Source organism: Staurois parvus, unplaced genomic scaffold (genome assembly GCF_062004578.1).
Source record: "Staurois parvus isolate SC_StPar_1 unplaced genomic scaffold, SC_StPar_1.0 ptg000270l, whole genome shotgun sequence".
Classification (NCBI taxonomy): Eukaryota; Metazoa; Chordata; class Amphibia; order Anura; family Ranidae; genus Staurois; species Staurois parvus.
In genome coordinates, this window is record NW_028318066.1 from 1896899 (window position 1) to 1914440 (window position 17542).

At 40.3% G+C, this 17542-nt stretch overlaps 1 protein-coding gene across 1 annotated transcript in view; it reads left to right on the forward strand.

Moving 5' to 3' along the window:
* The first annotated feature begins 1675 nt into the window (after positions 1-1675).
* The window catches only part of LOC149459171 (thiamine transporter 2-like), a 43698-nt gene continuing 27831 nt past the window's right edge, over positions 1676-17542 (forward strand). Inside the window, exons 1-3 of the mRNA XM_089681517.1 lie at positions 1676-1855; positions 12678-13482; positions 16331-16523. Coding sequence (XP_089537643.1) covers positions 1706-1855; positions 12678-13482; positions 16331-16523 — 1148 coding nt within the window. The 5' untranslated portion in view covers positions 1676-1705. The remainder of the gene's footprint in view (positions 1856-12677; positions 13483-16330; positions 16524-17542) is intronic.

Here is a 17542-nt window from a genome sequence, read left to right on the forward strand (position 1 = left end):
TAACAAAATATACATTCAATACATATCCACTTAATCAAAACTAAAATGTTTGATATATGAAATGGCTGTTTCATTTTCCCTCACAGATTCATGTGCTCCAATCACCTCCATGGCCACTGGTGTATAAAATCAAGCACCTAGACATGCAGACTGCTTTTAAAAACATTTGTGAAAGAATGGGTCGCTCTCAGGAGCTCAGTGAATTCAAAGTTGCCACCTGTGCAATAAGTCCATCCATGAAATTTCCTTACTACTAAATATTCCACAGTCAACTGTTAGTGGTATTATAACAAAGTGGAAGCAAAATGACAGAGTGAGATCAGCACATGCTGAAGTGCACAGTGCGCAGAAGTCACCAACTGTCTGCAGAGTCAATTGCTAAAGATTTCTAAACTTCATGTGGCCTTCAGATTAGCACAACAAGCTTCATGAAATGGATTTCCATGTCCGAGCAGCTGCATCCAAGCCTTACATCACCAAATGCAATGCAAAGCGTCAGATGCAGTGCTGTAAAGCACACTGTGCCTGGATACTAGAGCAGTGGAGACGTGTTCTCTAGAGCGGCGAGTCACGCTTCTCTGTCTGGCAATTCTATCGACGTGTCTGGGTTTGGTGGTTGCCAGGAGAATGGTACTTTCCTGATGGCATTGTGCGAAGTGTAAAGTTTGGTGGAGGGGGAATATGGTGTGGGGTTGATTTTCAGGGGTTGGGCTTGGCACCTTAGTTCCAGTAAAGGAAACTCTTAAGGCGTCAGCATACCAAGACATTTTGGACAATTTCATGGTCCCAACTTTGTGGGAACAGTTTTGGTATGGCCATTTCCTGTTCCAACATGACTACGCACCAGTGCACAATGCAAGGTCCATAAAAACATGGATGAGCGAGTTTGGGGTGGAGGAACTTGACTGGCCTGCACAGAGTCCTGACTTCAACCCGATAGAACACCTTTGTTATGAATTAGAGCGGAGACTGTGAGCCAGACCTTCTTGTCCGACATCAGTGCCTGACCTCACAAATGCGCTTCAGGAAGAATGGTCAAGAATTCTCATAGACACACTCCTGAACCTTGTGGACAGCCTTCCCAGAAGAGTTAAAACTGTTATAGTGGTAAAGGGTCGGTCAACTCAATATTGAAACCTACAGACTAAGACTGGGATGCCATTAAATTACATGTGCTTGTAAAGGTAGGCGTCCTAATATTTTTGGCAATATAGTGTATGTAATAGGAGTTCTAACCATTTTCTGCCATCCAAAATAAATAAAACGTTTGGTCTTTATATACCCATTCATAGTGGAGTATGCAGATAAGGGTTCCCTTCTTCCTAGGAAAAAATGTGCCTTATGACTGTCTTTTCTAAAAATTAAACAAGGCTTCTGATTGGTTGCTATGGACATTTATATTCCTTTGAATATACCTTTTTTTTTTGCATATAAATCTCTTTATATCTTTTATGTCTGTTTGCTCTTACATTTGCATACAGAGGACTGGTATTCAAAATCCTAAATTGCAGTTGGCTAGAAGCTTTGAATTACTTGCAGTTGGCTAGAAGCTTTGAATTCTTAGTGTATTCCTGCTCCTCCCATGTGATGTATGACAGTGTACTTTACCCTCCTCAAAGTGCTACACCTTCAGCACAGAGCAGATTGCTCACTTGAGAGAGTGGAGACATCTGAAACAAGTAGGTTTGTCAGAAGGGAGTCTGTCATGGGATTATGTAGCAAGCAGACTTGGGCTGGGTGGATATACCCTACTACACTCCTCTGCATCTATGGATTTTTTACCTACATGAGACCTTCCGAACCTTTCCTGACACCTTATCTGACAGGACCCGTACACAACCTGACACTTGAACAGGTAAGTGAGGTTAAAACCACAAAACTAACTTTGGATTTATTGAACCTTTATGGTATTTGATATCAAATAATGCCCCAAGTGTGTGGCTTTAAAGCTAATCCTAATAGAGTGCAGAACATACATTTACTGTATGTAAAACATACCAGCTGATCACTGCGCTAATCTATACACACTCAAGTGACATAAAGGTTTCAGCTATAAATGACACTTATGTACATGTACAGAACTTTTTCAGAAGTGAAAAGATATACAATAAAATTATCAATATATTTGGATTTCAGTGCTGATGTCTGGTGTTGGTAATTTTGACACGATAAATCTGCGAAGAAGTATCTCTCTAACCTCTAACCTATCAACTCTACCTGATGTTTAACACTTAACTCCTAGGATTAACCCTTAACCTAACCCTTAACCTCAGAACTTATCCTAACATGAAAGCTGCGATCATACTACAGTGATATAAAATTGTTTAATTTTTTCTTGTTCAGCAATCTTCTTTTATTGAGAATCGTAGGTGGATTACAAATGTGTCTAATCCTGCACTGAAAGCAGTTGTAAAGTCTCAAGGTTTTTTACCTTCATGCATTCTATGCATGGAGGTAAAAAAGCATTTGTGTGCAGCAGTGACCCCAGTCCCCTCAATACTTACCTGAGCCCCATAGAGATTGAGCTGTCCTGGTTCTCTTCCTCCTCATTGGCTAAAGTGGAACTGCTACATCACTTCATGCTGGCCCCTTTGCAGGTATAGCTATGTAAAACATGAAAAATACGTGCATATACAGTGTTTAAAATCCAGTAATACACTGTCTCATCCTACTCTGCACGTGCTCAGTTACTCTCTGTCTTTAGCACTGTGCCAAAAAATCAGAGCCACTAGAGGCCAATCTGCTGCCAGCCTAAATATTTTCTGCTACTCAAGGGCTCTGGGCTTCAGCTTAATGTCAACCTCCAGAAAAAAGAAAGAAACCGAAACAATGCTGGAGGCAATTTACAGCATACACTAATTTTGGTAGCATAATTAATATTGTGGAATGTATATTCCTTGCTACAAACATTATTTTTTATTAGGTCGTTATGGGTAAAGTTCCGCTTTGAGGTTTAACTCAAGCCAAAATTAAGAGGCACTGAGGTCACACCTTCTGGGTGGTGGAAGATCCTGCTCAAAGAGAGGTAAGTATTTGATAGGTCAGATTGCTATGGTTTTTTATGGCTGCAGCAAAATGGTCTGGTGGAACATATAGTCAGTTTATGACTATAAGTGCGCATTAACCTAGACATCATCCCCTAAATCTCACCCTCATACTGGGAACCAAATGTATTAATACTAAATCCTGCACTAAACATAGCCTGCACCCAACCCAATGCACCAAAACCAAAAGTGCTTTTTTGGGTGATCACAGACTGGGAGACCACCAAGGGCAATGGCTGGTCAGAGATCTAAGAATGCTTGCTCTTATGGGTAAGTCAGGATTTACTTTGTTCTACTGCTTCACTCAACTGACCAATGTATGTGACTAATATAGCAGAGAAATGTTTGTTCCCTTGTCTCCATAGATGAAGAAATGTTCCACAGTTGTGTTTAGTTTTTGCATCATGTCATAAAGAATTATGTTCAATGTTCAGAATCCTTTAATATTGTACTTATCCTTACACATGGCACAAATACAATGTATTATAGGCAATGTTCAAGTTTCACACATTACCTTTATTGTCTGTATTTGGCAACCCTAGGCAAGTGAGGATGTTTTCTGCACACAATAGACTCTGACTCTTTAACTATTCACAGTTAAAGATAATGTAATATCCTCTACTTAACTTCTGCCCGGTGTGAATGGTCAATAGCAGAAAACAATAGCCTGCTTTCATCTAATGTTTAGGCAATTGTATGTACTAAGTACATAGTGAGTGAGACAGAGTTCATATGAATCAAGATCTCTTCATACATGCATTTTATGCCTCTCAGAGTTACAAGAAATATAACTAGGAATGTTTATGTTTTACTAATTGAATATACAAAGGCCCTGATTGTTATGAATATTGCTCATGGTTAATGCATGCATTTCCACTATTCATGTTACATTGTTAGTCATAAAAAATAAAAAAACGTGTATTATCAATGTTCTAAGAACACAGTTGATCCAGAAGAAGGTAAAAACCCTATAACACATGGTTCAGTTTATTCCAGAAATGAAATCATTCCTTCCTCATTTCTCATGGCAAACGCATACACCCTGGATCAGCATTCTCTTTTTTCTTTTTCTTTTTTCTATAAATATCAATAGACATTTATATTTTGTGCATTTATAAACATATCCAGATCTTTTTTGATGCAATCTACTAAGTAGGCTAAAACTGGTGCCTGTGGAAGACTAATTAAAAATTTCCAGCTCTTACTGTAAATAATTTACCTTTCTTTATTTGTATTAGTATTACATTTTCATTCAGACTAAGCTGTTCTGGAAAAATGACAGAGACTAAGACAAAATGTATTAATGTGGTATATTTTTCCCAATTCTGGTTCTTGTCACTTTGGTGGACAACCTGATTTCAATGTAAATGTGAAGCAAAATGTGAGTAAAGGCATATAAAATTAAAAGGAATTCATATAGTATGGCAGCAGAGTGGCTCAATGGTTAGCACTTCCACCTGGCAGTACTAGGGTCCTTGGTTCAAATCCCAACCATGGCACCACCTGCCTGGAGTTTGCATGTTCTCCTTGTGCCTGTGTGGGTTTCCTCCAGGTACTCCAATTTCCTCCCACACTCCGAAGACATGCTGGTAGGTTAATTGGCTCCTGTCTAAATTGGCCCTAGTATATGTATGTATGAATATAAGTTAGGGACTTTAGATTGTACGCCCCTTGAGGGATAGGGACTGATGTGAATGTACAATATATATGTAAAGTGCTGTGTAAACTGACAGTGCTATATAAATATAGTAAATACTACTATTATACACATTAACTTCATACAGCTGCCAAGATACAGTATGTTTTGACTATAATGGTTTTGTGTCAACTTTATTTTGTTCTATAATAATTTATAGGTTTTAATTTACATATATGTCTACCAATAAGCATTTATTACATGACAAATATTTTCAGAGCATTATGAATTAGAGACAAAATAGCAAAGCTGCTTGTCATAAGGCACAACTTTCTGACTGAAACTTCATATTGAGCTGTCCAACAGAGAACAAGTCACTGCTTATGAGTCCTGTCCTGTCTTTCTTCAAAGAAGCAAACTGAGAGCCTTTAAAACGAGAAAAGGAGGCTAAAGCTCCACCAGCTGGCTCAAATGTAGACAGCAAATTATTAATATGGTGCATTTCATATTTATCTGAAAAAAAGAGGTCTTGTTAAAAACGTTCTTATTATAGTCTTGATTGTAATCAATAAAGAAATGATGTACAAAGCAACTTTATTTTCAGATGGATCTCAAAGATAAAAATAGAAAAACATGCCCAGTAAGTATTCCAGCTTACCAATAATTACAACAGGTTGGCTCAAGGTAGGGTGTAGTAGTTTCATCCTGTCCTACAGTACAGATTTGGTACTGTATGTAATCATGCTGCAGGTAATTTATGACTGGGCTGATAACTTATCATTCAACATATTAATGGCAGTTTATATCCTTTATCACTGGTGTGCTTTATGTTCCAGAAGATTTGGAGAAGTAAGCATTGGCTGTGGATGTTGTAACAAATGTTTTTGTGTCACGCAGAGTCACCCAACAGAAAAGTATAATGGGTTTAATGAGTTCATATTTTATGTAATCTTTGAAGCTTTTACCATAAAGCTCCCGTGTATTACTATTTATTTATTTCAGGTACTTATATAGCACCATCAATAGTGGCAATGAATGCAGTGCTTTACATATATATATTATACATTCACATCATTCCCTAACCCTCAAGGGACATGCAATCTAAGGTTCCTAGTATTCATGCATACACATACTAGGGCCAATTTAGACAGGGTCTAATTAACCTACCAGCATGTCTTTAGAGTGTATGAGGAAACCAGAGTACCCAGCAGAAACCAGGAGAACATGCAAACTCCAGGCAGGTGGTGCCGTGGCTGGGATTCAAACCAGCAACCCTAGTACTGCCAGGTGGAAATGCTAACCATTTAGCCACTGTGCTAAACTGCATCTGAAGCCAAAACTTTTATTTTAATGTTAAATTGGCAAGGGGTTAGTACTCCCTGTCAGGTTTTTTTTCTAGTTGTGTCCCCATTCAAGGGTATACATTCTCTCTGTTGGTCTTGGTGACCACCATCACAGGAATGAAAGTGAGGGAGAAATCAAAATTTTTACTTGTCACCAGAACAGAATTAGAGAGGAAATCTTCCAATGGGGAGATTTGTTTCAGTGACAGCTGTCTAAGAGAGGATTTCCTTCTATTTGGAGATATTTCTTCTCACTTCCTGTTGTCGCTACAGGATGTGGGGATGGAAAAGAACTGATGGTTTTAATCTAAGCTATTCCTTACTCTACCCAAAACAAAAAAAAAGGTTTTGGCTTTCGTTATACTTTAGGCTAAAATTCTCTAACCCAACCCCTCTACACTAACACCCTCCACCCCAGATTCTTACTTACCTCTGTACCACAGCCATGTCCTTAGCAATTATGTTTTTACTTAGCAGAAACCCTCTTTGGAGCTGACAGCTTTGCACACTGAGCCCTATTAGAGTTGTCTGTGGATGCCCCAGGTAGCAGATCCAGCGTTTGTCTTGTTTTCCCATCCATTGGCTTCTGGAAATCCAGAGATAGCCACGTGGTGCAAGCCTTAGGTGATCTACAGGCCACAGTTTGAGAAAGGCTACGCTGTACCGTCAGCCTCTATGGGCAGAGCCCTTTTTTGTAGTGGGTCTATACATTTTCCTATACAATTTTATGTTCTTGTCATTTTGTACAGTACTACAGGAGCTGATGATGCTATATAAATTGATAATATTAATAATAATAATATGCCTCTCCCCTTCTTCTCTGAAATTGTCCTTGCTGTACTGTTTAGTACTGACCAATCTGCAAAGTCTCGTGTGCTCTTAAAACAACTAACTTATAGATTTTTCCACGAGAAATAAAAGTGCTACATAATTTAGTAGTAGTTGTCATTGAAAAGGCATAATTCAGATTTACCTGCCCTTTGTTTTAAACTAAAAGAAATGCCAGTTAGCAAATACTGTATATAATGCATTATGAAACAGATTCTATTTTTTCATCCACTGGCATTTCCCAGCAACTTCCTTCATTACATCACCTAAATTCATAGCTGTTTTTTCTTTAGCAAACCTTAATCTAAACATTCAGGTCCATCTAGTTTCATAATCTGCACTTGGCCTAAAATGAATGCATGATTAATAAGCACTTACTATAAACAGAATGGCAAATTTCCTTAAATGTGTTTATTCTATGCTTAGGCATATATTCCTCAGCATTGTCCTTTTGTATTCATGTAGGATGTGTTGGAAGTTACTTATTAAAAGCTGTAAAACTTACACAATATTGTGATAGGGAATCAGTTGTTCAGCAGTTTATCAGTGCAAAGTATATCATAGTTGTTTTATAGATACAGAAGCACATTAGCATAGTCAGGCAATATGGGATTAGTCAGTGGGATTGTTCCTCCATTATGTTTTGGGCAGCAAGCTGGTTGATTAGCATTAATGGTTTGCAATTATTTTGAGGTGATAGGTTCTTTTATTTTACATAATCTCAAATTATGCTGGTTGATTAAATAGCTTTCACCAAAGCTGGTTCCACTGTGTGTGTGAATATAAATGCTTTTGGCAGCCTATAGATGAGTCATTTTGTTTCGCTCAGTCAGTTGGTTCATGTGGATGGGGGAAGCCTCTCCACTGAGCTATTGTATTCTGACAGCAGGGAGACATCCTCACCATTAGAATACACTGATCATTGTTGCAGCCTATAGCTGGTGTTGATTGAGCAGGTATAATCCCTCAGGGTGGTTGTACTGAACTTGATTGGTAGGTCAACTTCTGTACAACTACAGTGCCCAAGTACGGATCAAAATTCAGTTGGTCCCTGCTGAACTGGCCAAATTTCTATCAATGTTTGGCTGGCTTTTGGTAGAAACATTGGATTGTAAGGCTGCCCATAGATGAGGCAGTTTTGTTTCATTCAGCCAGTGGGTTGAACAAAAAAAACTAACTCAGTTTCCCCATCCACACATCCTACTGAGTCTTTGCATTCTGACAGCAGGGAGACTTCCCACTGGATACAGAAGAAAGCAAAAAGAGGGCGCACCGGCCTAGTGCATTATTGTAAAGAATATTTATTAAAAGGATAAAAAGTAGGTATCATATTTACAATGGATATATAAGGCACATCACAATAAGCAGCGGTGTCCAATCCATATAGCATATAAGTCCAAAACAATGGAACCCTGGACTTCCAACTGGCTAATGTGTTTTGAGGACCCTTAGGGCTTTGAGGAAGAGGCTAAGTCCTCAAAACGTGTTAGCCAGTTGGAAATCCAGGGTTCTTGTTTTGGACTTATATGCTTTATGGCTTGGACACTGCTGCTTATTGTGATGTGCCTTTGTTTTATATGTCCATTGTGAGTATGATACCTACTTTTTATCCCTTTAATACATTTTCTTTACGATAATGAACTAGGCCGGGGTGCCCTCTTTTTGCTTTCTTTTGTATCCAGTGACTTTGGACTACCCCGGTCCGTTGAGGGCAGCAAGGAGTACATATTCCAGGATATCTGAACTGTTACCATAGCCCCTGCTGAGTCCATCCCCAGAGCAGGAGTATAGAGTTTACTGTGTTTTGCATAGACTTCCCACTGTCAGAATACACCGGTCAGCATTGCAGGCGTGCTGATTGAGCCGAGAAAATCTGACAGGGTATTTGTTCAAAAGTCCATCAGTAGGTCGACTTACAACCAGATTCAACTGTACAACCACAATGCCCACCCATGGAACAAAATTCATCTGGTCCATGCTGAACCAGCTGAATATTCATGTATGGAAATATTAAGTGCCTTCAGTGGTAGAGACTGATGTGAAAGCTTCACATGTCTTAGTGAGGTCAGGTGAACCAGGTCTGCTACGGTGGGTTTAATATATTTGTGATGAGGAACGTTGCATTAAGGCAGCCCATTACTTACGCACAGCAAACCAAAAATTAGAGATGCTGCATTTTGCTGGTGCGGGATAACATAACACGCAATAAATGACATCAAAGTTCACCAACACAAGTAACGTTTGTTATCACAACGCAGTGGTCTGAATTGACCCTAAATCATTGTGAGATATGTTCCTGCTCTATTAAATAAGTAAAATTGCCAACAGCATTCAATTCTAGAATGAATACAATTAGCTGATAAAGAACCTTTCCAAGCCTCAGATTATCCATATATTATCTTCTACATCACCGCTGAAGTATACATCCACATTTATACTTTTCTCTATCTAGAACAGACCACATCCAAGTGCCTTCACACCCAACTGTTAACTGCAAAGCTTAAAGTGACACTAAACTCTGATTAGAAAACAATCCTTTCAAGCATGTATTCATAACACAAAAAGTACATTCTTTTGTTCTCAGTCTCCTCCAAATCTCTAACTTCCTTTTTTACTGCTGTGATCCAACTTTCTGTTAGATGGTGGCTTTGTTCATTCTTCATGATCCCACTGTATGTAAGAACATAGCCTCTTTCTTGATCCTGAGATGGACTATGAGATTGGTAGTGTGCATAGAGCTTTCTTTCAGTGGTATTTGATTGCCTGTGTGTTTTTTATTTTTTGTGCTATAAAAAAAAAAGACCGACAATTTTGAGAAGAAAACAAAATTTTTGAATTTTTGCTATTAACCACTTGCCTACCGAGCACTTATACCCCCTTCCTACCCAGGCCAATTTTCAGCTTTCAGTGCTGTCACACTTTGAATGAGAATTGCACAATCATGCAACACTGTACCCATATGAAATTTTTATCATTTTTTTGAGACAGATAGAGCTTTCTTTTGTTGGTATTTAATCACGTCTGAGTTTTTTATTTTTTCCTAAACAAACCAAAAACAACTGAAAATGTTGAAAAAAAAGTTTTTCCTTAGTTTCTGTTATAAAATTTTGTAAATAAGTGATTTTTCTCCTTCGCTGATGTACGCTAATGAAGCTGCAGTGATGGGCACTGATAGGCTCACTGATGGGCAGTGATAGGCAGCACTAATGGGCACTGATGAGGAGGCACTTGTAGGTGGCACTGATGGGTATTGACAGGCATCACTGATGGGCACTGAAAGGTAGCACTCATATATGGCACTGATAGGTGGCACTGACTGTCACTGTTAGGTGGCACTGACTGGCACTGATAGGCAGCACTGACGGGCACTGATAGACGGCACTGACTGGCACTGATAGGCGGCACTAACTGGCACTGTTAGGCGACACTGACAGGCGGCACTGATGCGCACTGATAGGCAGCACTGATAGGCGGCACTGGTGGGCACTGATAGGAGGCACTGACTGGCACTGATAGGTGGCACTGACTAGCATTGAGAGGTGGCACTGAAAGGCAGCTTAAATGGACACTGATATGTGGCATTGATGTGCACTGGTAGGCACTGATATGTGCAGGGGCGGACTGACCATTCGAGCACTCTGGCATCGCCCGAGGGCCCAGGGACAGTAAGGGGCCCCATAAAATGCCCCTGGTACCTTTTATAGGCTTTTTTGGGTGTGTTTTGAGTGTGGGCAAGGACACAGGGGCCCCATGATCCCCAATTGCCCGGGAGCCCCTCGAGTTGTCAGTCCGCCCCTGGATATGTGGCATTGATGTGGCACTGAAGGGCAGTGATAGGCAGCACTAATGGGCACTGATGAGGAGGCACTGGTAGGTGGCACTGATGGGTATTGACAGGCATCACTGATGGGCACTGAAAGGTAGCACTCATATATGGCACTGATAGGTGGCACTGACTGTCACTGTTAGGTGGCACTGACTGGCACTGATAGGCAGCACTGATGGGCACTGATAGGCGGCACTGACTGGCACTGATAGGTGGCACTAACTGGCACTGTTAGGCGACACTGACAGGCGGCACTGATGCGCACTGATAGGCAGCACTGATAGGCGGCACAGATGGGCACTGATAGGAGGCACTGACTGGCACTGATAGGTGGCACTGACTAGCATTGAGAGGTGGCACTGAAAGGCAGCTTAAATGGACACTGATATGTGGCATTGATGTGCACTGGTAGGCACTGATATGTGCAGGGGCGGACTGACCATTCGAGCACTCGGGCAGCGCCCGAGGGCCCAGGGACAGTAGGGGGCCCCATAAAATGCCCCTGGTACCTTTTATAGTCTTTTTTGGGTGTGTTTTGAGTGTGGGCAAGGACACAGGGGCCCCATGATCCCCAATTGCCCGGGAGCCCCTCGAGTTGTCAGTCCGCCCCTGGATATGTGGCATTGATGTGGCACTGATGGGCAGTGATAGGCAGCACTAATGAGCACTGATGAGGAGGCACTGGTAGGTGGCACTGATGGGTATTGACAGGCATCACTGATGGGCACTAAAAGGTAGCACTCATATATGGCACTGATAGGCGGCACTGACTGGCACTGTTAGTTGGCACTGACTGGCACTGATAGGCAGCACTGACGGGCACTGATAGGTGACACTAATGTGCACTGATAGGCGGCACTGACTGGCACTGATATGTGGCACCCACTGGCACTGTTAGGCGACACTGACAGGTGGCACTGATGCGCACTGATAGGCGGCACTGATGGGCACTGATAGGAGGCATTGACTGGCACTGATAAGTGGCACTGACTAGCATTGAGAGGTGGCACTGAAAGGCAGCTTAGATGGACACTGATATGTGGCATTGATGTGCACTGGTAGGCACTGATATGTGGCACTGATGGGCACTGGCAGGTGGCATTGATGAGCACTGACAGTTGGCATTGATGGACACTGACAGGTGGCACTGATGGGGCACACTGATCATCAGTACCCTGATGATCAGTGTACATGTCCCCTCTGAGGAAAGCCAATTACTGGCTCTCCTCTCTTCACAAGCTGTCAGCGTGACAGCCCTTGAGGAGAAAAATGCTGATAACTGGCATTTCCTTATTTACATGCGATAAGCTGTGATTGGACACAGCTGATCACATGACAGAGCCGACATCTTCGGCTCTTTCCGTTTGATCGGTGATCCCGTGTCCGAGGGACACAGCGCACCACCAATCCGTACAGCCTCCCTGTAACCACACTGCTTTGCATGGCTGTGCTATGCAGAGCCATGCAAAGCAGTGTGCAGGAACTGACAGGGGAGATAACTGTATTGTTTACATAAAAAATGTGAGCCTTTATTATCACTTTAAGTAATATAAAACTGGCATTTCAGTTTCTAGTAGACAAGGTGGGTGGAAACACACGACACTTATCAACAGAAAGGAAAACTGTGTAGCCAGGGCATCTGTTTTTTTTAACATAGTGAAAATGTTACTTTTTGTATGTTGTATTTCTTTATTAAAGTAGATCTTTAGTCAGAGTGTGGATATTCACATAAATACCTGAAATAATAATTTACATATTCCTAAGAAGTAGCAAACTAACTTTAAAACAATGCCTCACAGACTGAGCTGATACAATGAAAGTGAAAAGTGTTTCTGCTGTAAACTTTGAAGATGTATTACTCTACAGTGCCTGCTTGTTACTGTTTGGTAAGATTCAGAACATAGCATTTTTTTAATGCTCATAGCCTGACCTCCATTATATCTTTCATGCCATCCACTGTTTAGAATGATAACTTTCTTGTCTGTGTGCTCCTCCCACAGGTGACAAACTCTGTGTTCCCAGTATGGACATACAGTTACTTGGTAATATTATTCCCAGTTTTTGTACTTACAGACTACATAAGATACAAACCTGTCATTATCCTACAAGGCCTGAGTTACATCATCTGTTGGGTCTTGCTACTCTTTGCCCGTGGAGTGCCAGCAATGCAAGGCCTTGAGTTTTGCTATGGAATGGTGACTGCCACAGAAGTGGCCTATTATTCCTACATCTACAGTGTGGTGGACATCGAACATTACCAGAAGGTCACCAGCTACTGTCGGAGTATAACCCTTGTGGGTTTCACAGTTGCCTCTGTGTTGGGCCAACTTTTAGTCTCCTTGGCTGGAATTTCCTATTTTTACCTTAATGTTATTACCTTGGTGTCAGTGTCAGTTGCTTTCCTGTGCTCTTTGGTGCTCCCAATGCCAAAAAGAAGCATGTTTTTCCATCGGAAAGAAGCAGGAGATGCAGCTGGGAAGAAATCTAAAGATTCAAATTCCACCACAGATAATATGGAAACATCACAATGTACAGAACCACAAAACAACGGAACTATGACAGAGCCAGAAACAGACAACAGGGATATGGAAACAAACTTTTTCAAGGTGTTGTGGTTACTATGTAAAGACTTAAAAGATTGCTACTCTTCATCTCAGCTTATTTATTGGTCTTTGTGGTGGGCGCTTGCAACAGCTGGATACAACCAAGTTATAAATTATGTTCAGGTTTTGTGGGAACACATAGAACCTTCTCAGAACTCCACCATATATAATGGAGGTGTAGAGGCTGTGTCTACTTTCCTGGGTGAGTGTTTTACATTTTTTGTTCTTATTTTCCTGTAGTGTTTTGTAGGGTTAATGTTCCATAGGTATTAAATACCATATAATTGCGAACATCCACTTAAATATTTGTGTTAAGTTTATTGTGGAGCTTCAAGATCTGTTCCTTTGTACTGTCTGCATATGTACCACATGGGGCACTTCTGGCACCTTCAGTGGCCACTTCCACTTTTTAGAGTTGAACTCCAGGCAAACGGCTAAATATTTGCCAAGACATTTGCAATTATGTTGAGCTGCTATTGTTATTCAGGAATCCATGCTGGACAACATAACCAGGGTGGTGCCTTTGATTTTCTCTAGAGCAGTTGAACAATAGAGTGTGGTCACCAGCATACCCCCAGCCAGCTGATTGTAATCACTCTGCTCATCTGCGCATCTCTCCTCCTGTCAACAAGCTGTAAGGCCTGGTTTACACTATTGCGGGTTTGTGGTATACGTTTGCTGCTGCAAGCATTAATCGCATGTAAACAAACAAAAAAAAAAGGCAGGATGTACCAAAGTCAATCAATGGAGCAACTTGAGTACAACTAGCTTACCCATAGATGGATCGAACCTCAGCCACTGCCTGCTGAATCGTCTGAGATTCGATCCATCTATGGCCAGCTTAACCACCGTGGAAAGTTTATAAGCAACATTGGCCTGTGTTTACACCAGTATTTTAAAATCACATCCTACTCAAGATGCCAGTTATTTTCCTGAAGGACCTGTCCCACTGCTGAGTTCACGCATTTTTGACACATTGATGCTTGTTGCTATATCTGAAATAAAGCAGATCATGCAAAGGTCCATATGATCTCTCCTCAATTCCTCAAATCGTTCAGGATGTTTAGCAACATTTAAATTTATTCCTTTAAAAACACATGACAACCATACAGTTTTGGGATAAGCCTTCTGTATTGATAGCAATACTTGAAAAGTACTGTAATAAAAAAACAGCAACCATATGAGAAGAGATGCAAACTATCTGTGTTAACAGTACTTTGTGTGACAAAAAAAAGAGTATTATTATAGGGAGATTGTACTAATGGGTTTGTTATGCTCCTGCAGTAAGAAGTAGTGTTCAATTCATAATTTTATTTATATGACCTTTAGATTATTGATCTAGGCACAGCTGAACAGAACATATAAATCTTCACAATGTCCAACATCCACAGAAAACTGGACAATGAAAATATCACATGGTGGTCCTGAGATCCAACAATGTAACACTGCTGCCAAATGTCCCAAAATTGCATAGATTAACACATTCTTTACATTTCAGCTATGTGCTCAAAGAAAAAAAAAGGATGGGAGGGTGGATACTGTACCATTATAGTAGATGTGCTAGCATCATGTGAATATTCACTGACCCTCATTTGAAAAAAAAATAGCATAATAAGGTTCACATTCACAATTAACAGTAGAATTTATTTTTACTCCTATTCTCCCAATGTTATGTTTTAAACAGGTAAGTGGAGACAAAAGCTCAATGAGATATGGTATTGGATTTGTAAGCGGGGCAGTGTTTTGTATGACAGGGCACCACTTACATGTCCCTAAGAATTTATTACATGGACTAGAAAATTATATAACAAACTCAGATGCCATGCAAAATATTAGTAGTGCCATTTCAGTCAGTCCCATGTTTTATTGATTTTTTTTTTTTCAGTATTATAACAGTCACACCCATACATGGGCTAAATATCTGATAGAATGAGCTAAAATTTAAGATGAAATGAACAAACATTTATATCATTCAGTTTTCCTGTCCCATAGGAGGATGTAGTGTAAGACCCTTTATGAGCGTAGAGTAGTGGGTGGGTTGTCCAAGCCACTATATAGGCAGATGGGTCAAGTCAAACCCATTTTTAACTAAATATGCCTACATATGCTAGATGACCACAGACCATGTATGTGCAAACTTGCAAGTAGAATAGAAGAGTGAGCAGTGAGCAGTGACCAGTGATAGCTTGTGTAAGGGAAAAACAATACCAACTGGCAAAAAAGATTCATATTGCCTGAATCACTTGGCCAAGGGTCATTGGAAAAGGCTTACATACAGTTACATACTCCATGATCCCATTGTAAACCAGATTGGTTCTAATATCTTCTAATGTCTGTTGGTGCATGAGTTCATAATACTCACACACATGTAAAATCTTCCTTACTCTATTCTTGACCCTTGTTTAGTAGTACATAAAATATTATTCTTCCAGGAAAACTATTGCAATTATTTAGCCGTCCAGTGTCAGTCTTGTAATCAACCCCTTGTAATTGATCACATGGACTTTGCTGAAGGGAAGAGCAGCATTCAGACAGAACCATTTTTTCGCCGACACTTGCTGAATACCACCCTTTAGCAGAGTGACAAAAGTCCAGATTTTAGTAGGATTGTTCCACCCCTAATAAAGTACTGTCAGAACACAATGAAATTAAACCAGGTTTGTCATTTTGGAGGTACTGTTTTCATTTTGCTTCATTTCTCTTTGCACAAATATTAGCAGGTATAAAGCAATAACTATGTGTAATTGTAAGACTTCACTGATGTTTAAATTGACAATCAATACATACAGCATAAATACAGTATCTTCCAGAAAATATATTACAGCTAAATGAAACTATTCCAATGATAAAGGCTGTCTCAAAATGAAGAGGGATTGAACTAAGGGTCAAATGTTTTAGCCAATCCTCATTATCTAATAATTCGTTTTTTTAAAAAAAAAAAAAAGGTTGGAAGTGTGCAAATAAAACCCTGTCATGAATTTTGTGCAAAAATACAAAACAGTAATGACTATTACAGGCTGCAATAACAGCAAGTTCTGATCTTACAACAGGTGCATTGTCTTCTCTGTCTGTGGGTTATGTGAAAGTGAACTGGGAATTGTCTGGAGAGCTAGCCCTGGCCATCTTCTCAGCTGTCAATGCCGGGGCTCTATTTCTTATGGACTACAGCACCAACATCTGGATGTGCTATGCCGGCTACCTGATATTCAAGTCCTCCTACATGCTTCTGATCACTATCGCCACGTGAGTAGTACAGCTTATCTTACTTTTATACACACACATCATATTATTATTATAATACAGGATCTACAGTATATAGGGCCAACAATTTGTTCAGTACTTTAAAATATAAAGGGAGATAAATACAGCGGTACAGTTCAATACAAGAGGGTTAGGAGGGCCCTGCTCCTTGGAGCTTACAATCTAAGAGAACATAAATATCTACCCCTCTGTATACAAAAGTTGTGAAAATCCATAAAAAATGCTAATGTATTGCTCCCCACTTTCCAATATGTTATCTTTCATATAAACACCTGTCGCACAAACAGGTGGACGATACCACTTTGTCACAATTAAAAAGAACACTGTTGGCACCACTCTGTTAATTAGAGAGCAAGGCAGGCCATACATTATACATTTGTTTTGTTCAAACAGCTGGTTGAAGGAAAAAAAAAATGTGCTGATTCCCCTATCCCTATGTGGATGAGGGAATTAATCCTACAGCGCTATTGTGTTCTGCCGATGAGGAATTTTCTCCGCCAGCAGAATATAATGATCAGTGTTGCCAGCTATAGCTGGAGGCACTTATCGTTTAGGAAAAGCCTGGCTTGCTGATTGTACACAGGTGCTCAGATAATAAAAACAAAAAACAAAATCGGGATCCACTGCCAAAACAATATACAAATTATATAGCCCAAAATTGAGGGTGAGTGATTGTACACAAGACAGTCGATAGATCAACTTGTGTACAACCAGCTAGCCCAAGCATGGATCGATTTTGGCCAGTCCCTGCTGAACCAGATGAATTTTAATCCATGTATGGCTATCTTAAAGAAGCAAAAGAAAATCGATGAGGTCATCATTCTATTCACCCCTCCTGCCAGCATGGTTCTTTCATATTTTTATGCAGAACAACTGATTGGCCTCCAGTCCTGACTTTCCTCTCTCGGTTAGTGTGCTGATGTATAAGGGGTTGCAGGAGGCTGATATCAAGTAATGTTCAGTAACCTTTATGTATTAGACATAAAAAATAAATTGAATAT